Genomic DNA, 24,832 nt, shown 5'->3' with positions numbered 1-24,832 from the left:
ACAGCGCAGAGTAGTGTCCTGCGGGAACTGCTGCTGTCCCTGTATTCTCTTTCTTTAAATCAATGAGTGTGCCCAGCTAGTCTATGACTCAAATGGTTTTTGCTGAAAATATTTCTCTCGTGATTATTACTGTAGGGCCAGACACAAGCATTAATCTGCTAGGAATGATGATTTGGTCTGAATAAAATAACTAAGTCTTGGTTATTATTTTTGGAAAGAAAAAGCGATCATACATATAAAGAATGCTCAGAAATTTAGGAAGAGGCTGAAGAACTATGAGAAAGCTATGAGCTATGTTTTAGGCCTGCTAAACCAGTACGCAACCCTTTATCATATGACTGAGCTGCGTTCATCTCAGACTTTTTGAAAGAACATAGTATAATATCAACCTGGCACTTAACATGTCTTTGTGAAACATAAACCCAGACTGAGTTCCAAAGCAAGTGTGTGCGCACACATACACCCACACACATCCCGCGTGGTGTAAGTACTCACCATGACACAGCTGCCCAGGCTGAGGTGCTGCAGCTCGGAGCAGAAGTTCAGAATACTGAGCAGGGCTGTTTGCTGCCACAGGGGAACACATCAGAAGGAAATATGGAAAAGTGAAACAAAGAGAAGAGGTCAATTAGACATTAAAGGCTGTCACTGCATTTCCTGAAATACAGCACAAAACTCTGTTACAGACACCACAAATGCCACTTAATGAGTCCCTGGGTACTCTACCCATTGATTGGCTTAAAGCAACGGTAATCGTTACAAACCTTTATGCAAGTCACTTTGGATGTGGTTTTGCATTGCCCTGAAGATACCTACATACCCATGACCTATCAACTCATTTCCCACAGGAAAGCTGCTGAAGATGTGTGGCAAGTTCAATAAGAGGCAAGGCCAGCCTGAAAACACAAAGGGCTGGTGACATACCCGAAGAACAGCAGAGGCTCTGACATTCACTGATCAGCGGCAGTCTGATGGAACTGCCAATATAGCTGCACAGCATCAGGACCAAGCTGGTGACTTTAATGTCAAAGGAGTCTCTGTGCTGACAAGGATGCTGACAACCATTGAGCACCTGTCACTACTAGCATGCAGACTGAAACAGATATAACGTGTATTTTACAGCCATGTTCCTGCCATTTAACATGGCCATTCTTCTCAGTAAGTAGTGAACATCGCTCAGCCTGAAATTAGACTGGAACATCAAATGCATCAAGTACATAGCTGTTCTGTTCCACAAGGGAAACTTCACAGGTTTAGGTGTGTTCCTAAGATATAGAAAAGACACTTCTGTCTTGTTTGTAGCCATACTTTGTTTTGCAGTTGGAAATACACGCAGTGCAAATAAGGATGTAGCCTGGGATTCACATCACAAACAGCTGTGCAGTAACATCACAAATACTTAAAACATCACTTTGTTAGGACTTTGTAATCTGTATGAGCTTGAAAATGGGAGTAAGTTTCACAACGTATTAACATCTGTGGATTGTTACAGAATGTATAACAGCTTCTAGCAGAAAAAACCCAAGCAATATACAAGGGGCAAAATAATCTACTGCTATTAAAGGGAATTCCTATAAGAACACTAGTCAACATTTGTACCCACCATTAGTATAATTTATACAGTTTTTAAAAAATGTTTACTTGTTTTCAGAAAGCTTACAGTTAAATGCTTTACTTAGTTTCCTCAGTTTGTTATCTGAGACTAATAAAATGAAACTTGGCAGGAAAACGATCCTTTGTCCTACCACCATGAAGAAGTATCTGATCCCTTGCATGAAAAAGGCTGGCAGACACAGAACAGAGACATAGCATGGGGTATTCATGGAGACCATTTCAGACACCTAATTTAGGTATCTCCAGGGAGCAATTAGAGACATCCAACACTTGCCATGTATGGAACCTCAACTTCCAACTTGGCCTTCTAAGATTTGGTTTCCCAAAGGCAGCCTAAAAGTAGACACTATGAGTAAGCCTTCCTCACACGTATCTTTGCAGAGGTCTTACAAAGCCACTGCCCATTTGCTTGCTCTACTTTCATGCATGTTTTTAAACAAAAATGTAACTAGGGAATTAAATACAAGAGCATAAAAAGTCATTATTAAAAGGTAACACTTAAGAACACTTTAAAGCCAGTAAATGTGTAAATACCCAATATGTTTTAAATAATGTACTTACTAAGCAAATACTTCATTTGGATCTTTCAAGCCGAATAAATGAGTAACTCCAAGAGAATGAGCCAGTCTTTACTACTGAACTCAGTGAAAGCTATGAGCTTTAGAACCTATTCAGGTGCACAAATTAAAAACAAGATCCCCAAACCCCTCTCTACAAATCTTAAATACCGGAGCTAAATAAATCAGTCTGACTGCACACACAGTTCCAGCCAGGGCTTCTGTAGGTAGTCAGGTGACTCCACAGGCAAGCTGAATACCTTGCTGCATTCCACCATGTTTTTTAGTAATGGTTTCCAGGCTGGGATATAAACATTGGCCTGAAAGGATGATTAGAAGCAGCAGTATCTCTCCTTAATTGACATAACAGTGCAAAAGGAAACAGTCACACTGAACAGGTTTGTAGGATGTGAGATCAATTCCATACTTCTTCTTCAGACAGAGGTGAAATAGGTAGGAAGACTAACAGTCATAGTTATCTTGATTAGGTAACTGAGCTACTTTTGTTAACTTGGACAGCAAACTGATGCATCTCTCAATACTTTTTTTAGTTCCTCTCTAATTTGAGACAGTCCTCTTTGTATTGATGTGCAGCAAGCTCACATTTTCAAAGGTCTTTTCACAACCTATAAAACCTGAAGTATTATTTAAAACAATTATTTTTAAAAACCCAAAAAATTTTAAAAACACATTATGAGCACGGGTAATAGAAAGGAGCTCGGTAGAACACCATGTCGTACTACCACAAATCATGCCAAGTCAAGCCCAAGAATGAACAACTGCTTACTCAACATTAATTATACTGCCTATATGAATTCTTCTTCTGGGGTACATACATGCCTACATACAACAAATCAGTTTTCTCTCAGAAGCAGTGTCTGTTCTTCTGTAACAGGTGGGGTTTGCATATGTCAGGAAAGAAGAAAAAACCCTTTGTGCATGCCTAGTTGTGCCTCTGTCAACTGAGAATCTAGATGGCAAAAGACATGAAAATAGCAGGAGAGAACGGCAGCTCACATGCACTACATCAGAATACATATGCACTACATATAGAAGGACTATCATTGTAATAACCTGTTTCAAGCCATCTGTACAATTCATCTCATTTGCAACACAAGATGAGCGGTCCCTATTTAAGCAAAGGAGAAGAGCAAGGAAATCATCTGACCCTGAAGCTGAAACACAGGCCAAACTTCAGATGTTCGAGTGCTTTACAAGAGGAGCTGAGGGGCCACCTAAACTCTGATTCTGTGAGCTTTTACCTGAAGAGAGTTCAATTTCACTTTCTCAGCCAAACGGAGACAGTCAAATCAAAGACTACCCACGTAATAGCATTCTTGAACCTAGTAGCCAAGACATGTATAGTTTGGCAATTTTTTCAGTTTTCCCTGAAAGGAAAAACTTTATAAAGGTAAAGTTTGGCTTTGTACCTGCTCCCCTTTACAGAGATTGAGAAAAGACAATAGAAAAAGAAAAGAAAGATAAAAAATGTTTAAAATCATAAAGCCACAAAAGACCACAAAACAAAAAAAAAAAAAATCCTGCTCTGGAAACAAACAAGAAATATTTTGTGGAGTAAGGCATGGCATGGCTTCAGTGGTCTACATTTCTTCTGCCATCCAAGATGAAACAAGACCTACTAAAATAATTTTTATACAACAGCACAGACAGCAGGAAGAGTCCAAAGGGGCCAAATAAAATGGTCTACCCTACCTTCCATTCCCAGGCAAGGTGTTTTCAGATGAGGAAAACATACAGTGCAGGAGTCTTTAAGAGAGAAGACTGACATCAAGCTCATCAGATGGATATGATACTGCTGCTAAACACAACCTTACAGAGCAGACTCCATAAATATTTTAAGGCATTGCAGTTAGCCCCCAGAAAAGGGAAGCATACTGCCTGAGGAGCCTCTGAAGTCTTTATGAACATGTCAGACAAACACCTGTCAGGAAGGACATCAAGAGAATTGATCCTGCCTTGGGCAAGAGAAGAAATCCTTACTCCACATGAGACAGGTGAGAAGTCTGCCCAAATATTAAAGTCCTCCATTCTGTAATACAGGCCAGCACAGAAGACATTTATGTGTTGTGAATACTTCAACTTAATAGGTGACACTGGACTAACATGTATCCTACCGGTCTTTGTAAAGACCTTAGACATCCCACTTAAGTTTTGACTTACATATTGCAAGAGTATTGCTGGTTTGAACAGAACCCATCAGTGAAGAAACCATACTGATGCCAGAGTAATACACTTGGCAAGATTGAATCTCACTTGGCCTTTTTCAGGACTTTTTGCATTCATGATCCAGCAGGAAGTGCAAATCATTTCTGATGATACTACGGTAAGGAAAGCATCCAACAGATAGCCTGAGCTCAGTATCTGTTCAAACAGAACCCCCTTCTGTCCGTGGCAGATGTGGCTCACCTGTGAAAGATACAGTGAGTATTTGACCATTTACTCATTGCAGTTTCATTGCCAAGTGGTCCAAGATTTAAAAAAATAAAATATAAAAGGTTTAAAAAATACAAATGATGCACTGTAATATGACTATCATGTAATGGCTGCACAATAATAAAAGGCATGAGAATAAGTGGACCACAGCGTGCCTCAAAGATGAAAGAAAGCTTAAGAAAAACAACAACGTTTTACTTTTAGGGTTGGGATAGGGAAGAAAGTCTGCACCTTTTAATAAGCTTTCTTTTTACAGAGAAATCTTAAAAACTACTTTTAAAATCGTTACTTTTTATGCTGGGAACAAACAACGGGCTGTTTTTCCCCTTCTCAGAAAAACTGACATAAGCTGGGAATTCTTCCAGCCCCTCAATGAAAAAAACTTGAGAGCCTAAACTTTTCACAGGACTTTCACCCTTCTGCAATTGTTTCTTCAATTTTTTCTGTGAAGTGAATGCTGAAAGTAATCTTAAAGTCTCATTAAAGACTGCTTCCTTCCTTCTGTTTCCCTTGCTTGCTATGTTTTTAATCACAGTTACTAATTTGCCAGTTAACCTTTTTGTTCAAGAAAAAAATGAATTATGCAGGACTTAAATTTTGGGGTTTTTACATTAAAAATTTAAGTTAGGGATAGAAAAAAAAATTCCTGTAATACCTGCTCTCCCAACTGTACTATATGAGAGGACAACTAAAGTTGTATTATTTTCGCTTTTCATTGCCAAATGACATCATCTCTAGCCCTCCCTGCCCTATCCTCCTCAAAGCCTGATGTCTCCACTTACGTTCAAATACTTATATAACATCAGTTGCAGGCAGATATCAGATAACATGCCTACATTTGCAAGCTCACCTCACTAATATTTCATTTTCCTACAAAATCAAAGAACATAACAAAGTTCCTAAAAACCACAGTTTCTTTTTCATATTTCAGTTATTTATCTCTCCATCAAAAAGTGCATCTTGAAGAGTCTTTGCAGCGAGTTCCCTTTGGATACAAGTTTATGAGGCTGTTATATTTAATAACAGGTTCTATCACAGTATTTGCCCATGTTTCTAGGTAGCATTTTCATCTTACTCTCGAGATCCATGTTAAAATATTGTAAAAAGTATTTGCTTTTAGGTTAGAATCAGAGTCTTTAGGACTATATTAACCAATCGTACTGGATAGCATATTTAGACAAGCTTATTCCACAATCACCTTTTCATAAGACAAACAGGAAAAGCATCAAAAGATTCAATCACTGGTTAGTAAAGAATTGTGGAACCCTAGAACATCCAGTACCCAATTGCTAGCTGTCAAATGCTGTTTGTGTATAAATCAAATTTACATTTCTCAACATTTAGCTAAAAGTTGATACAGCAATTAGGCAATTACTATAGGATATCAAATAGTCGGTATACATTTGAAACAATGCAGTTATATTTTGGGAGCCTATTTATCTGACAGAACACATGACAATATTATTCCATTTAGTAACATCTAATAATCTAAGTGAAAATCCAAGACACAAAATCCAGCCTGAATGAGGAAGGGTAAATGTGGTAATAAGAAGGTAACTCTGCAGGGTACCCTCAAGTATTCTGTCTTCCTAATAGAAGTCACAGTCAATGACTTTTGAATGAATTCCTTAAAATTCTTGGAACCTGAGAAGCAGACAGAAAGGAGAACTGGAGAACTGCAGACTAAGGCTAGGCCAATGAAATCTTCCACGCGTCCCTCAGCCCAACAATCACATCCATATTCGTGGAAAGTAATCCTTCAGCGGAGATATCGAAATATTCTCAGAACTGCACAGAAAGGTTCCTTTGTTCATGGATCTGGGCAGCAGCTTTCCTGTTGTTTCCCAAATGTTTAAATGTACAGCAAGGGAGGCTGGGACCAGCTGACTCAGCCAAACATACACACACAACTGTGGGAACAGATGAGACCAAAACATCTCAAACTTCAGCACACACATCATGAATGCTACTTCTATGGCCACAGGGGCAAACCCCCTTCCTGCACACACATTACTGTGTACAAAATGACTTTGTGAATTTTCCCTATAGGTAACACAAAGCCTCCAGCATGCCACAGACTAGAATTAACCTTTTGGAGAACAGTGAGACATACCACACATATAAAAGACATGAGAAGTCTGAATCAACGTCTTTCTGCACACAGTCACAAAGTAAAGATGATACAAAAATTAGGTTAAGAACTCATTCCTTAAAGTAATAATGGAAAAGATCTGCCAAATTATCACAAGTAAAACCAAATGCTCTTAATGTTGAGCATACATGCACAAAGAACCCCATGGTGAAATAAAGAGCTGACAAACGGGAAAACAGAGAGGAAAGGAACCACCACTTGCTTTAAAAAAACTACAAACAAGCTCTTGGCAAATGAAGAAGAGAAATCACACATGTGGTACTTACCACTTGACAGTGATGTCTCACACAGAATGACATGACTACCGGAATTGAGTCCAAACACTTTGGAAGGGCAGACTAGCAACTACAAGTTTATCCTTTTCCCAATTTTATATGAACACTTCAACCGTTCACTCCTTTGGTAAGACCCATCCTACTTAAGAGCAGCCACATCCCGCTTTTCACCGAGGATGTGTTTCTGAAAAACGCAATGGTTAGTGATTCCATGGGCAGCAAAGTAGTTCTCCCCACTAAGAGCTAACCTAACAGAGGGGACACATGCAGGGACCTAAGAAATACATGCTCATTTAACACAAACATGTCACACACACGTGATCATCACCTGAAAGATGTGATTGCTTTTAAACTGGCTTTAAAATATCATCCACATCATATGTGGTCTCTGAGTTATTCCAGTGATGTGCATTAAGTCCCTGTGTACATGCACCAACTCTGAATTCTTACAAGTAATACTGCTTTATCACCAAACTCAGCTGCTTCATCTGCAAAACTGAACACCTGACAGGAACCTCCTAAGGGGAACACCCTCACTGCCTCTTTTGGGGCAGTTACATCTCCATCATTATCATTATCCTCCCTCAGACTACTCAAAATCAGACAAACCAATCAAAGGTGAAGGACAGAAAAACAGACGTAATGACGGCTACCAGGTGACTGGCAGCAAAGCCTGAGCAACAGCCAGAGAAGTTACAGATAGCAGAGCATTGCTAAAGCTGGGCACAGCCCCACCACCCAGAAAGCAAACCCTCCTGAAGCTCTTCACCTCCCCTGGGGCAGGCACTCTCACGCAATGGCTGAAGGAGTTTTCCTGCCAAGCCCCACATCAATCCTTCAGACAGAAAAAGGCTGCTGTGGTCTACTGCTGAACCCTTGGATAGAGAGCCCTTCCTCAAAAGGCCAACCAAAGGAAGCATCCTGAACTGTCCTCTTCCATATGGCAGCTTGCCTTCTCTTTACTACAAACTGCCATCTACAACTTTTGCCAAAATATTTCAGCAAACAAACAAAACTACTTCTCATTTTAGGAAGAATAATTGAGACACTTAACTACATGTCAATTCTGCTTTAGGACTTCCAGAAATACCTTAGTGAAAAGCAACTGTGCCATGTGTTCCTGTGTAAAGCGGAGACAAGGAATCTTGATGGCAGCACATCACTGGATTCATTTTCTTAAGACTACACTGTGACTAAGGTATCTTTGGAACGGCAATTTATTTCCATAAGTAAAACTAGACAAAAGGAGCTTCTAGTAAGAGACTCCTTGAAAAATAAAAAAACCAACCAATCCTCTCCCCCTCAATAACACAGCTCAGCAACAGAAAGCTCTTCCCTCTAATTTTGGCTTCTAGTAGCAACAATACTGCAGAAACATTGTTATTTGTGTTTTCTACCAACTATTTGAAAATATGCAATTATAATTTAACAGTCTTTATCTTGAGCCAGTGAAGTTCCATTTTGTACATATCACACACACAAAAAAGTTTTACCATACTAGAACTACTTGTGGTAAAAAAACCCCAAACCAACCAAAAAAAAAATAATCTTGAGATGAAAGCAATCTCATTTCAATCTGAGTGTCAGTACTGCTATAACTATTTGTAATTACAAACACCTCAAGTAAACAGAAAAGGTAATCTTGTCATGAGTGCCAGAAGTAATTAGAAGTTATATAAATTCAGAATACTTCCCCTGCTGCTGCCTTTGGCATTACATAGCACAAGAAGAAAGCCAAAAATCAACTGTTTTGGGGGGTGGGATAGGTTTGGTACAGTCTGGGAAAGGACTATGTCAGAAATTACTTGGCATCTGCTATGCTAATACAGTAATTAAAAAACACATCAGATGCAAAGCCAGAATTCTATAAACTTAAAGCAATTCTTCTCACAGAAATAAGAATGTAATACATTAATAATTCAGGAAAAAAAGTATAGAAATGATGAAATGCAATTCTTACCTAAATATGCTCCAGCAAAGAAACTGTAAAACATGTTTCTGGTCTTTTTTTTTTTTTTTAAGACATCAGGATAATTTCAGTTATGTACTTATTGGTACTATGATACTTTGAAACAGTATGTTAAAAATACAAGGGAATTTGAGAGGTTTAGAGAGATGAGATGATATGCACGCTTACAAACACTGGAGAGTCATTGGTTTAACCAGTGGAAAAAACCCCCACAAAATGCATTTTAGATACTTACACAGTGCTAGCTTTAGCTTTCAGGAAGTGTACATACCTGTTGGCTTCCCAGAAAGCATTCATTTTCAGACTACTACTAAAATTTTGAGTTCTAAGGATGAATACTGATCCTCAGAACTTTATTTTTGATAAATTATTTTTATCTTGGAATAGTACATAAACTTTCAGTAACACATGAACTACATAGTATACCATTTCTGGAAACTAAAATTGGGTCTAGAGGTCTACAAAGCTATTCAAGTTGTTCATCATCTTTCGGTTTCATCTATTTTCACCTCTTTGTATGTTAGTTTTCAGTTAAACGAAAACGTTACAGCAAATGGCAATCACATGCTAAAGTGGTGGCCAAATTTGTTTTATGCTTAAATCCTTCAGTTCTCTGAGCTATATGGTGCCATTTTATGAGAAAGCAAATAGAAGAGGTCACCTCATCCTTTACAAGGTAGTTTTTGTGGCCTTTAAGAATAAGGTACCCACATAGTCCCAGACAGAGATAACTGCTCAAAGTCTCCAGTCATTTAATTCACAGAAATTATTACACCTCTTAAGCAAGCTTTCTTTGGCTTTCCTTTTCTCCATTTTTTCCAGAGAGAAAAGGCTAAACTTTCTAACTAATTGAATTTCCTGTGACTTAGAAAAGCATGTTATCGAGGTACAGTATTTCAAGTCCTTATACACACCTCTATGTAGAGTACCCTATATAGTACCATACGTATCAAAGAATCTCAAAGTCTTCTGTATATCTATCCTCATACCACAGCTACAAAATTAGAAAGTTGCAATTATGCAACTTTTACTGACGGGGAAAGTGTGGCATACATAAATAGTGCCTCTCACAACCGGCCATTACTCCCGTCACAGATCAGAAGAACAAAGCTCAGGGGTTAAGTCCTCAGTTAGTACCACCAGCACCAAGTCACAGAATCACAGAAGAGCTGAGTGTTAGAAGGCACCTTCTGGAGCCTGTTTAGCTCAGCCCACCTGGCCTCTCCAACCAGACCATCAACAGATGTAGGAGCCACTCCCTTTCACACCTCCTCAACTGATGTCTGCAGAAGGGGATAACCCCTCACCCTGCCCTTTACTATCACAATCACAAGTGTATTTAAGTGATGCCTTCTGGATAAAGATATTAACACAAATTTTCATTTATAGATTCAAAATAAATATGGCAGCGAAAACACTCTCTCTACAGTATAACACATAGTCTATTCTCCCTTGAGCATCCATCAGCTACTACCATGGAAGACACAATATGGGAAGACAACATGATGAAAAGGGTTAGTATTGGAATATATTTTTTTTAAAACTCAGCTCCCCCCAGCAACGTACTTGGATTGTTGGACCATTTTTGAGATTAAATACTGGACAGCAATAAAACCTTTGCCTCCAAGACTATGACAGGTTTAAAAACAGATGCAATACAAACACCGCATGAGCATCAGGTGAGAGAAGAATGAGTACGTGGAAATGAAGGCAGAATTAACCTTAGTATTGACTGCAGGTGTAGCCTTTTAAAAGTCAGAAACACTTGACTCCTCACAAATGGGCACAGTGTAATTTCCAAACTGAGATTCAGGATGTACGCAGGGGCACCATTTTGTTTTCTACAGCTACTTGGCAGTGCCAGGGACACAGCAACACAGTGATTACTGAATTAATTCAATGAAAGTAATAGTCTCTGTAATGAACTGAATTACTGTATTTTGGTTTTGCTTTGTCAAAATGATGCCCTCCCTTATGTCTGCAAATGTGTTTTGCACCTCACCTTCATTCCCCCCCCTCACTCTTCACATTACAGGCTCAAATGACCAAATTCAGCCCTATGAGCCTGATACAGGATAAGGCGGCACCATCGAGGCCCTGTGTATTACACGATTACTTGTCACCAGCTCAACCTCTTTCCAAGAATCCACTTTCTAGGCAGAGGCTTTCACTTCCCCCCGCCCCCATTTGCTTGCAACTCTTAATCCTAAAGATTTGTGCTCAAGCCAATGAAATTTCGCCCAAGCTGAAAACCCTCAGACAATAGTTCTCAGAAGCATAACATAACCCATAACAGGTTATTTCTGAAAAGTCTGTAGAAAAATTTTATGGCAGCATTAACTCTTTCATTGCTTATGGCAGAACAAAGTATGAACCATTACATTTATTAATAAGATTATGATGCCTCCTCTTGGTATCTAAAATATCCAGTGTTCTTGCTTACAGCTGCCCAAGTTCCAAATTTGTTCTTGGTCAAAGGTATCAGAGATAAAATTTATAAATACATTTGATTTAAAATGTGTGCAAACCAAAGTCCTCTGTCCATTGTAATTTGATTTAAATCTAGTTAATTTTGTATTTCAACTATACTTGTACTCTAAACTTCAGAAACTTTCTTCACACGTTATAAAAAATACAGATACTATGCAACATGGAATATATAATCTTACATTAAAATTTACACCCAGCAATAAGGAGATTGTAAAATTCTCCTACTGTAATTTTGACTTTGGTTTCTTTAAAATACAATTTCAGCTGCATTATTTGTATGGATGGAATACTACATGGTAAGCATTAAATCAAGATAATATTCATACTCAAACCATAAAGATGTGCATTGCCAATTATTATATGCAGTAATACCTCCATTGTTCATTGTATTCTTCAAATGTATCAATGCCAACAAGTCTTAAATTATACTGTGAATACACTCTCAGTGAATAAATATTAAGGAGTCATATATCAGTAAATACCAAAACCACAAGCACAAAGATCCTCCAAGTACAACAGTGGTCTTGAAGTAGCAGAAATTACATTTACAAAATGCTGAAATTAATTTGTAACTTTCTTAGAGAAACTCTTTCAAGCATATACATAATCAAACAGCCTTGAACTATGAAACCTTTAATAATTAACTTAAAGCACTGGGAAAATGAGCTATATTTAGTAGGCAGGAGTATAGTGATACAGGACAATTTTTTTTTGTTGTTGCTTGTTCAGCCTAGAACAAGTTACTGAAAGTCACTAGGCTTTCCTTCTTGTAGTAGAGAGGCTGGAATAATTCAGCAGTGTTGGAAGCTTCAATTCAAAGGTCTGAAACTAATTTTGTACACAGAAACTTGCACTCAGTAAGTCAAGGCAATAACATTACACATGACCTTAAGAATCAGCAGAGTTAGGACCAAAGAGCATAAACTCCTCCAGATAGTACAACCATGTTCCAAAGCAGCAATGCAGTTAAGCAGAACTGCCCATTTCATTAAAAATGTACACTTAAAGATTGGAGTTTTGATTACAGAGACAATGGGAACACTTTAAAATACAAAACCTATTCAAAGAAAGCTAAAATAACAAGAAACTATCAAAACAATTGCTCAGATAACTACGTGATAGGTTGCCAATTTTAAGTTTGTTTTCCTCAAAATCTGTTTTTCTGTACCTGACAAAAATCGTTAACAGTAGTCAATTTTCTGCAGAGAATTCACTAATTAGTATCACAGTAATCCTATAAACAGAAAAAGCGCAACAAATACTTTAAATTTAATGTTAAAAGCAATTATTTTTTAAGTATTAAAAACAAACAAAAAAAAAGGAATAAGTACTGCAAGACATAGTCTAAGTAAAGAAATCCAGCACCTGGGCAGGTACATGGGAGTTTGTTTTCATTTAAACAAAACACCATTTCTTTTACTAAAATTTTAAAACTGTACTTCATAAAGCATCACACAAAAACCAAAACAGCTTTATCGCATACTGACAAAAAGGCCTGAGAATCTTCATCCCATATTCTATGTTATTTAATCACACACCCAAATTCACAACCAAAAGAACAAGTTGTACTATTTACCCAGATATGCTCTAACACAACGCTGCATTTTAACAGATTGACAACTGTGGAGTAGGAAAATGACCCCTTTTTCACTGGCATCATAAACAACATGCAGAGAAGGGCCCTGCTTTAAAAGTCTTTTCTTGTTGTCTTTAGCATTGCCTCTTCTTAAAAATATGATCACTTCAGCAATTCAACCCAAGTGTTTACTTTGATCAGCCATAACAATAAATTCATCAGATTGTTTACAAGCATAAAAGGCAGTCTCCTAATTTAATCTAATTCTCCTATGCTTCAATTCCAGTGACTGCCTCTAATTGTGCAGAAAGATACACAGAATGAAAATTACAACACCCCATTGGAGAACTCATTTCAGTCAACTTTTTACCTGTTTGTTCTCTGCATATTCATTCCCTCTTCACATTTTGGCAATTACTTTAAAATGTCCAGTAATATCAGAAGCACATCATCCCATTTTTACATGAAGGTGGTTAACACAGCATGAACAGGGATGCCATCTTTCTGTCTCAAAAGCTGACAACACACTGACACTTATGATAGGACCTGTAACTTCACCATTCTAGAACAAGTTGTGAGAAGAAAATTTACATCAAGAGACTTGGTACTTGCTTTGTTTGGTTTATTTTTAATAAAAAAACCAAACTACTGACTGATTTATTTAGGAAAATGGTGATCTAAATGGAAAGAGCTGATTTCCCGCCCCCCAATTTTGAGATGGAACTTTTATGGAGGACATGACACACACACCAGCTCTGTCCTACTCATCTTCCTTCTTACTTTCTACTAATAATCACATACTTGTTAGCAGTTAGGAGTTTTCCTTAGTGGATTCACAGCCTCAGATTCTTTTCTCTGAGCAGCTCCAACTGGTAACACTACAATACCAAGCTCCCGATTAAACATTAGCATTGTTCCATTGTTTGCTTCTTAGAAGATCCAACAATGAAGACTCAGTAGTGGAAGTTGCACAAAACCCAAGGACGCTACTATATTACAGTTCTTTGATGAGTTTTAGAAAGGTCTAAATCACTTCAGAGCATGCTTATTAATTTACCCTGTCCTTTTTGCACCTAGCACCTCTGTACCAGCTGAAGAGTACAGAAGGAAGAGCAGCCTGTTTTGTACAGAAAACCAAAGATTTGCACTATGAAAAGCTAATGTTAAGAAAGGTAATGCTAGTTCTACAAATTTGTGACTTTTGTTATCTCTAATCCTCTAACTCAAATCCTGTGCTACATCTTCATTCTTTCCCTTTTACTTTTCTACCTATGATGAGCAACGTATATTGTTAAGTAGCTTCATATTAACAAGTAACACAAAAGCCACCCTCTCCAATTCACCTATTTAAATTTATAGAAATTTCTATGGTTTGTTAGGAACAATGCCTTTTGTTTACACTTAAGATTGTGCTTCCATTTTATACATAAGTGAACTTGATTATGAATGAATTTTCTTGTCAGCTACAAGCAGATGCATGTCCATACACAGGAAAGGCAGAAATGAATCTTCACGATTTAAGGGCTTTGAAGTCAGGAAATCTTTATCACCTACGTTCAATCTAATTTCAAGCTCTGTTCAGCAAAGTGATAGCTGAGAAGTGACAGTTCCTAATAATTTTCAGAGTATACCTCAGCTGCTGCACTACACTATTACAAGCATGAAGTTTCAAACTTTAGAAGTTACCTGAGTGGAATCAAGAAGATTATAATCAATCAACAGCAGAAAAAATATACAATCTTTACCTCTGATACAATGATCTTTCTTGGATCTGAAAAAGCCTTGTGAATTAGAACCCACAGTCAAAATGAGGAGATTTATTCAAGATTTACAGAAAGACTACTGATCTAGAAGCAGAACAGATACACCCAAGGCACCAATTCAGCTCTACAAAAAAGGCACTTAAAAGCAGGGCTCATCAATTTATTTTTTAGTTTAAATAAAGTAATAATTGTTTCAATACACAGAGCAACTACCATGAAGTAGCGAATTACTGAGGGGGACTGGCTTCATGGTGACTGCCTGCATATCCCACAGCAAGTGCCAATCATTCCAGGCAGCCTACCCTTTAAACACCTTGCATTACCAAATCATCATTACACCAGTCACCACTACACCAAGCTAGACCTTGGATACAAATGCACATGTGATTTACTAAAAAAAGGGCAAAATGCAACTAACTTTGAGGCATGTGTTAGATGGGAACTGCTTATGAATGAAATAACGTACTATAACTTCAGATGCCTCTGGGACATCCAGTAGCCAGACCCTACTGTTCCAGCTCTTCTATTACACTACAGCTTAACACCCCAGACAGTGTCGTAACCCGACTTCTGTGTAGCAAAAGCATAAGCAGAAGTAACACACAGAAGCAAACTCTTCTTAAAATGTTTGACCTAGAACTAAAAGCTAGAAAAAAATTGCAGACATGTTTTTCCCCCCATTTTGGGGCTCTACTAAATCAGTAGCTTTTGCAACAAGAGAAGCACATTTGGTATGAAAGCTTCCATGTAAACCAGCATAGTAAGGTTGTAATACATGAGTAATGCAGATAGTGAGAAGGAATGGAATTGCTTCCAATTCAAACTGCTGAATTTATTAGGATACAACACTTGTAAAACGTAGTAAACTACAACACTCTTCTCAACTGCGTATGTAAAACCATTCCATCTTAGACAGGAAATGTGTTGCTGCAAACAGTAATAACCCTGAGTCATGCAGCTGAGTAACTGTCTAAAGTAGCAATTTCTATACTGTAAATCAGAAGTTTTTTTAAAAAATTGTGTTCCACATCTCAAATACTTCTAATACACAAAGGCAGCAGGAATCTAGTAATTGGCAAGCCTTTCTAAAGGACAGAATGTTGAGAATTACAGTAAGTTACTAAACGTCATAACTTCCCAATTGTATTGCCAAATACAGCCTGTCTGGAGTACACTTCAAAACAGGAGTTTCACATCTGTGATTATATTACATTGCTTAAAACAGCTGATGAAAGGTCACTGATCTTCCATACAAGTTAAAACATGCAGGCTTTTTATTTTTGCTAAATCCAAAAGCTATTTTGAAATCCTCCACTTTTTGAAACTACCTTTGAATTTACATGCAAAATTTTAATTCACTTCTTCGTTAATGAAAACAAAACAAACACAATGTTACCAGGATTGAAAGTATTATTGCAAAGGTTAAAAATACTTGTTCCTACCTCCACTTTTGTTCGGTAGAGAATGAGACGCTTGAGGCTGGCCACTTTGGCTATGTGGTTGAAAGCCTGAGGTGGTATTTTATCACACGATGAGAGATTTAACTCCTGAAGATTTGGACACATCTCAGTAATGACCTCCAAGCATGTTTCATTGAGGAAATGGCCACAAGACAACTCAAGACGTACCAGTTCAGAGCCACAAACTTTCAAGAACCTGTAAAAAAACCCCACATTTTGAATGAAAAATAAACATACTTTCAGGTGAGAGTCCGAATACTGTCAAAACCTTAAGCATGTAAACCAGGAAATAGTTCCTTTTAACAATGAAAAGCCGACAGACCACAGCTCTTTTGTCACCTCGTTAAATGTTATAAGAGAAAACATGACTAGGTAAAAGTAAATTAATCATAACCACTCTGAAGAAGTTACTTCTGAGTCAAATCTACACAAATCCAGAAGACACCAAATCAATTAGGTGCTGAGCTAGAGAGCAGTATTAAAAAAAACAAAGGTAGTCTGAGAGTCAAGGCCATTTCATCAACATTAACTTTATACCGTACATAACCTAGATGCTATACAATGTTTTGTACAAAGGAATAGTTGACTACCTTTTAAGCAACACAGAAGGCTATATAACACTGTACATGACATAAGGAGGATAATGTCACTACAGCAGTCTTAAACAATGCTACCTTGAAAATGAATTGCAGAAGAATCATTGGAGGCGAGAACAGTACAGAGAAGGCTTTTTATTAAATTAACATATAGTCTTGAAAACTCCGTTTCAGTTGGAAAATGCTTTGTTCTTGCCATTTACTCTGAGACAATGAAGCAAAGGACAACACAGATAAATGTTTCAAATGCTTTTAAACAGTCCCCAAAGCCAGTTTTGACAATAGCCTGCAAGTTTCCACCAACAATTTCATACTACTCTAACCCGGAAAAATCTGTAAATGTAAAAATGAGGTTAAACAAATACTTGTAAATGGGATGGCATATTCAGAAGAAGAGTTTTAAGATTTTCAGAAAAATGTCATTTGTTGCATTAACAAGTCAAAATCTTCTTCAAAGCTGTTCTAGAACACAGGGATTCCTAAGGACTATTTCATATGACTTTCATTGGAATTATAAAAAATTATGATATTAAAAGACAAAACATCCAAAATTTAGAAGCTTTGATGGTCTCTGCATGAATTACATCTTCTGTCAGAAATTCAAGCTCTTTTATATCTAATCCAAGCTTTATACACACACACACACACGTATCTCCCTTTTTATTGCAAAGATAACCTTCAAATCGTAAAATCAATCACTAGGCTTCTAAGTTTGATATTTAATAGGAGAAGAAACCCCTATGCTATGATTTTGTTACACTTTTACTAGTTTTTCCAGTAGAAAAAAATTAGGTTCCTAACTGTGGGCTGCAATGAGTTCCCCTTGTTACTTCCCAGAATAATGAAGCTACTTGTGAGACAGCATGAATTAGTTTCACATAATAAATATTCTGATCTGCTGTGTTACCAGTTCTATTCTACAAAAGTCTTCATGCAGGCAGAGCAGCTTTAGAACACTTTCACTGCAAAGTTAATATTACTTCTTGGGTTTAATGGATACAATAGAAATGCCAGAGACACATCAGGCATCTGCTTGCACAAAAACACCTATTGCTACAACTAAACAGGTATTGGCCTTCCCAAGACATTTCTCCTGCTGAAACTTAAGATGATATAGCTGTTGGTCTTAAAAGCAAACACTTTCAGGGAGGCATTCCTCAACGACACGAACAGTAGCACAGGACTTGAAGTCAGTCTTTCAAGGTCCAAGTTTTCAAACATCCTTTCTTTATCTTTTCATTACTCCCAAGTCATACTTGCCATTCATCATTACCTTTCTTTATTCTTTTCATGGTGCACATTACACAGCCTTAGTTTGATTATGTAGATCCTATGCAATACAGAGGGGAAAGGAGATTCCAGGGTGGCATCTCCATCCCTGGAGGTTTCCAAGTGTCACCTGAAACCTTGACTGACCTGATCTACTGCAGGGGACACTGGCACTTCAAGTGGGAGCCTGGAGTAGATGACCTTCAGAGGTCCCTCACATCCAACATTTCTATGAGCCTACGCAAACAGGAACAAAGAGGGGGTCTGAGACATGAAAAGGGAGATATAAGCCCCAAAGTCACAGGGGTTCTGCCAAGTATGGCCTTCAGATTTATTCTTCCACTATTTTTGCCTAACTGCAGTCTCTCTTTAGAATCTATTTTAGCTTCTAAAACCAGAGAGTAATCAAAACACCAAGGACTTATTTGCTGGTTTCATACTGGATACAGTAAATTCACCTAGACTAGTAGGCCTTCTTATGGGAGTGTCAGAGCTGAAATGACACAACCATTCACAATGATTAATGTTTAAATACCTGATATCAAAGAGCCATTTTAGACTAGCAATAGAGTTCAACACTGCCATGGAAAAATGCAGGATGGAAATGCCCTGGAAATCAGAGTAGAGACATACGGATTCATTGCTTATTACCAATTGGCCAATTCCTCTATTTAATTTGTTGATGAAAAAAGCTGTATTGTTAAAGCACTCATTATCAGGTTTTTTTGACTGGTGATATTTTCCATAAAACACTGTCAGTCTCCATTTATTATACCTCTAGCTTTTAATTTGCTAACAGATAAATATTTTATGAATTATTCCATTACAATAATAGATGGTAGGTTAACTGCCATATAACTTAACAGGGCTTGGCTGTTACAAATGTTGGTACAAAACTAACGGTTTTCTCCTTTCACCACTATTAAAAGTTAACATTACCAGGTCAGGGAAACACTCAGTCAACCCCCTAGTCTCAGAGAACTCCAGGCTCACCAGCTCAAGAAGTTATTAACCTTGTAACATTTTATTTAAATTCATTACATTTGAAACACACAGGCAGAGTGAACACAGGAACAGAAGAGCACTGCACTTCACGGCTTTGCTGACTTTTTGGGAAAGGTTATTTAGGAGACATTAAACAGAAAGGTAAAGGGGATAAAGGACATCAGCAGGGTACAGGAACAGGCTGACATGCATAAAGTAAAAAGATGAAGAGAAACAAGAGGAGGAATTTGAGGAAGTTACCAAACAGCACAGGGCAGAAAACATCAGGCAAAACTGCAGAAGTTCTCTGAATGATCAAGACACCCCAGTCTTTGCACTAACAGGCTTGTCAGGACAGAGGTATTCACTAATGTCTTTCTACATGGATCTTCAAAGCCATATAGCTAAGTTAAACATAGGTTCTCATGCTTTCAGAACAAATGTGTCATGGCCTTTATACTTCTGAGATTTAACAGACACTGCATGCCTGGTTCCAATTTAGCTTATTTGAAAATAAACCACCCCACCGAAAGCACCTTCTACCCAAATCAACATTTCTTCATATACCTCTCCTTTAATCACTAAGGACTGACTGGTACCTGTTTTTAGTATCTGCTTTCTGCACATTCATCCAACCCTTTAGTTTTGCTTTTATTACCATACTTTATACACACAATTTCTGATATATTTCCTTTCGTCCCTTCATGTTTGTTATGAAACATAAGGAACCTAGAATAATGTGAACATCTACATTTATTTTGCTAGACACTGGACCAGGCCTTTCCCTTAAAGGTTATCTTCATTCTAGACTGCTATATTTCAGGGGTTTGTTTGGTGGTTGTTTTTTTGGGGGTGTTGGAGGGGGGTGGGGGGCAGTGGTGGGGTTTTTTTGGTTTGGATTTTTTGTTTTGTTTCCTGGTTGCTTTTTTTTTTGGTAATAAAAAGAAGCAATCTTACTTTCCATCACCCGCTACCTGCTCTGAAGAACTGCTCCTTATATTCCCCTGCTTCAGCTTTTGGGAAATAAGTTAGTCCTAACAGAATCCTTCTGATGCTATTTGCTCATGCCTATGCTAAACCTGTCATGATCATAGAATCACTTAGTCTGTTAGCAACTTCCAATCTTTTAATTCATGGCTGTATGATAAGCATATCCCAAGAGCCAACAAAGATCCAAAATTAAAATACCAAGGTACAAGAGATAGCGCCCTTCACGCCAAAACTGGCTGCATAAGACCTCCCAAATGAAATTCTCAAAATAGCTTTAGATATATGCTTATGAGGGTAACTAAACATATCACATTTGCTGGAACTGCACTGGATCTAAAACCTACACTTCAGTTAGTTTAGTGATCCTCACTTACTTGATATCCTATGGTTCAAAGTTACTGAAAACTCTACAACAAGCAAGGATCACAGTCCAGTGTTGCCTCATCTACCAATCCTTCCTAAACACAAATAGCTACCTAGTTTTATAGTCCTTTAGTACAATTATCCCAATAGGTTTCAATCACACTGATTTTACCAAATCAATTTTCAAGGGAAATCTCAGGTACTCAATTTGTAGTCATTGACATACCAACCTCTGGACATAGTGCCCAAAGGCAGGTGGGGCAGGGGAGGGAAACAACTTCCATTTATGAATAACAGTGTTGCATAAGTTGTGGAGGTTTTTTTTAGCACTTTCCCTTGTAGTATTTTTTATGTTAGCATCCAAATCAGGAATGTTACCTCCGTTACTTGACAGATATAACTGCCCTATTTGCCTAGCCCTACCCTGGTATCTCCATCCTAGGAACAGTATTTCATGAAAACAACCATTTCAGTTTGCTTCAAGCCAACTACACACTCCCTCCTCCTTTGTCCTTTCCAGAGCCTACCACCAGACAAGAACAGTGTCAAATAAACATTTGGCTTTTATTCCTCCTCACTTCACTTCTAAGATCTTGAGGTCTTCTCTTTCTTACTGTAGCTCTACCTATATGAGTACTTGCACAAACCTGGCGGAGGACTTCATAATCCCAACCTGTCTTGCATTTAACTCAATGGCTTGCGGAATTACATTTTAATATACTTCTAAAAGTTTTGTTCAGATATTTTTATATTCACAGTGATGGTTTTCCTTTCAGGACTGCTGCAGCAGCATCTCGTACAGATAACTGTAATACAAGTGTTAAGATTGGTATGACTGGAGAACAAATGGGTATGTGCACGTGTAGAAGCACGAGAAAGAACAAATGACAATACAAGGGCTAGTATAGCAGTGTGTGTTGGTGGAAGTCAGATTAACAGGTCATCGAGATCCTTGAAGATATATATGTGCACTTTCTCAGGACACGCAGATTAGGAGATGGAGGACAGAAGTGCCACAGGACGGTGAGACTACACGCTAGATAAATTGCTTTGGATACACCTCTCAGTTGTCTTGGTGCACATGAGTATGCATGCTTGAGAGTAAGACTGAGTGAAGTAATTTTGTTGTTAAAATGAAGTCACCTTCCCTTCCTCTAAGATATTCTAATTGTTACAACGTTATTTGCTACTCCAGCATGTATTGCATTCATCAGCAAATCTTAAAAACATGGCATTTATGTAGGGAGAAAATAAAGACCTGATCTTGTGCTTTTCTCAACACAGATTAAACTATTTCAATAAAAACATGCAAACTAAACATTATTACTTAACCTCAGTTTCAGTAATCCTAGGTTTCACTAAAAAAAATGAAAATTAAAGCAAGAGACAGGCATGATTTTTAAATTGAGAATTCCTGTAAAGTCACACAACACCTATTTTCTGTATTTGATATGTTTCAGTAATTTCTCTGATCTTCCTGCTAGTCTGACTCATAGCAAAGCTATGTTATAACATAATATATATACATTATAACAAATCAAGTTAAACATTGTCAAAGTACACTTCTATTATACAGCAACTAAACCATTCAAACATTAACAGGAACAGAATTGTTAAAGAAATATTCCTGGATGTGCTTGACATGCAAACACTGCATCAGTAATCTGAAAATAAAACAATATTAATTCATTTTCACAGTATAAAATATTAGAAGTATATAAAAATCCTAATACTAGAGATATTTAATGCAAAAGAGCTAATGACATTATCAATGATACAAAGAAATTTGAACGCTGAACTCAGTTTTTAAACTGTAATTGTCCTTGAGCTGTTTAAACCTCAGAGTATTTATTCAGCATCTTGATATTTAGTATACCTCCAGTCAACATGCCTCACTTTTCTTAAATAGGTCTTGCCCTCCCACGCTGACACTCCCCTGGCATGAAGAAATTCACCATACCTCTAATGCCAACAGAAATACAGTGCTGCTTATGTAATGCTTGCTGCGAGATCTTTGCTTATTCTCTTCTCTGTCACTTTGCATTCCAGACACCTGAGACTGCTCGGATACTCACTTGTCTCACTTTTTCATATACTTTTAGTTCAACCTAAACAATAAAATTTACTTAATTTATATTATATGCTGAAATGAAAAATTTAGGATAGTTATTTTTAGCCCTAGAGGAGTAGATGTTATCAATAAGTTAAAATACCTTCAGCTTTGCCTCGGGACATTCATATGCCTGAAGCATTCTGTCTTCTCGTGATAATACAGCATTTTCTTCAGTCACAAAATTACTTTTTTTAAAATTTCCTACTTTAATACATTTTTGCAAGAAAATATGTATTTTCAATTATTCCTTAGAATCATGTCTATATATACCTTTTAAAGCAACACACAAGTGTATACATACTACTTCTTTTAAGACTGTCATAAGAAACCACAGGTAAGAACATTTTTGAAAGATACTTGCCAAAATAAAATTTAAGTAGCACTTAAACGTGCCCTGACTTGCAGAAATTATAACCTAAACCGTATAGTTGTAAGAATAAAACTGACTCCTCCAGTTTTGAATTCAACAGTGCCAACTACAACACCAAATGCTGAGAAAAGTGCAAAAATAAACAAAAAGCACGCCCTATAAAAGTGAAACGCTGTTATCTATGAGGATAAGGTATTTTGGGTCTAGCATTTTGCTGTTTCTGTACTGCAGCAATCTGTAGTGTTTTTAAAGTTATTTAAAAATTTTAAAAAAACGTAACAATCCTTCAAATTGTTAGAACTATTAGGCAGAATTCTCTACACCTCCAAGTAGCTGGCTTGACAGCCCTTTCTGGTCGCTTTTTTCAGCGACTCATCACAAAATTTATAAACCTGAAGTATTACAATAAGCAATTCAGGCTCACTTTGACTCAAGTTACAAGACGACTCTTTGACCAATTAAATCTAAAAGACACAGCTTGGTACTCTATAGGCACACCTCACTGCCTTACTTAATTTCCTTTGCAGAAAGTGATAGAGAATACCAAGACCAGAGAGGGAGCCAAAGGGAGCAGAATAAAGAGAAATCAACAAACTAATTCAGAAACATTCATGCAGCAGGCAGCAAGAGACTTTACACTAATATACATAGTGGTACACGTCTTCTACCATTATGTATAAAGACAAACAAATACATAAATATAAAATTTCTGCAAAGGACAATTAAGAGTCTGAAAATCTGATTAAGTTACTAGCAACAGTCAACATCAGCAGGTAACTGATAAAAGCAGCATTGCACTCCCCAGCCAACTGAGAACCTCCCCGGCAGTAATCGTTCTGAAGAATAAACAGGAAGAAAATTTAAGTGTGAAACAGAATTCCTAGGAAAGTCAAAATACCTCCACTCTTTGGAAACTCTGTTTTGCATAGTATCTGCAAAAAGTCAGGCTGGGTGAGGAGCATCTAAAAGTTCAAAAGGAAAAATTGTGGGAGTTCATGACTACACATCTTGGATGCTGCAACATCCACATGGTGGTATCTTAATTATAGCCAGTGCAACAGAACTAACAGTACTTGACAGATTTCTCCTTTGAGGAACAGCCTCTCCTACCAGGAAGCTATTTGTTTAAAGAAAATTATGTTAAAGCTTTTGAAAAGCAAGTGTTGTTCTAGTAAGTCTCCTGTATTAATAGATACTTCCATAGCAAATGAGCAGCAAATTCTCCTTTCCCGAATGCCAGCAAATTTGACAAACTTGCTGATGAAGAATGTCAAAAGAAAAATTTGTGTTTGGATGTTTTACTAGAAGACACTTCCACAGAACAAACAGTTGCAAAATTTCTGTATTAGAAAAAAAACACTTTCAAAACCAGACCTAGTTACAGTGGAGAATTTTTGATTCAGCAATGAAAAGTCTGAGCAGAAGTCACACGAAAATTTAGCTTACAACTTTTTTTCAAAAATTTACAATTGAACTGCATTTCCCATCCCCCGACTACATGTATCTCTTCCAAGAAATACAAGTTAACTTCAAAATTGTATCAATGTCCAACACTCTTCTCCCTTTTTACAAAAAAGTATCACGTGTTACAATGAACTTAATTTGACCATGTTTATTCACAGATTGAGTCAAACAATGAGTATTTATTATTTTAGAAATGCCGACTACACCAACTGAAAAGTTGGTAATTCCCTGAATTTGAACACTCATTTCTTTCAAGACCACAAGCATTTATTAGCAGTACTGCATGTTCAAAAAAAATTACGAAAATTTTTAAAAATTTCCATGAAGATGCACATATTTTAAGTTTTTGTAAGGCAGATTCAATAGTTAAGCA

At 37.3% G+C, this 24,832-nt stretch overlaps 1 protein-coding gene across 8 annotated transcripts in view; it reads right to left on the bottom strand.

The window, feature by feature from the left end:
* The window catches only part of FBXL4 (F-box and leucine rich repeat protein 4), a 71,858-nt gene that overhangs the window by 20,331 nt on the left and 26,695 nt on the right, over positions 1–24,832 (bottom strand). For all 8 annotated transcript variants that reach the window (XM_040597218.1, XM_040597220.1, XM_040597219.1 and 5 more), the window contains 2 exons: positions 16,293–16,506; positions 496–567 (listed from right to left, as the gene is read on the bottom strand). In XM_040597218.1, the coding sequence (XP_040453152.1) occupies positions 496–567; positions 16,293–16,506 (286 nt within the window). The remainder of the gene's footprint in view (positions 1–495; positions 568–16,292; positions 16,507–24,832) is intronic.

This window comes from Falco naumanni, chromosome 6 (genome assembly GCF_017639655.2).
Source record: "Falco naumanni isolate bFalNau1 chromosome 6, bFalNau1.pat, whole genome shotgun sequence".
Lineage (NCBI taxonomy): Eukaryota > Metazoa > Chordata > Aves > Falconiformes > Falconidae > Falco > Falco naumanni.
This window is presented reverse-complemented; position numbering and strand designations above follow the sequence as displayed.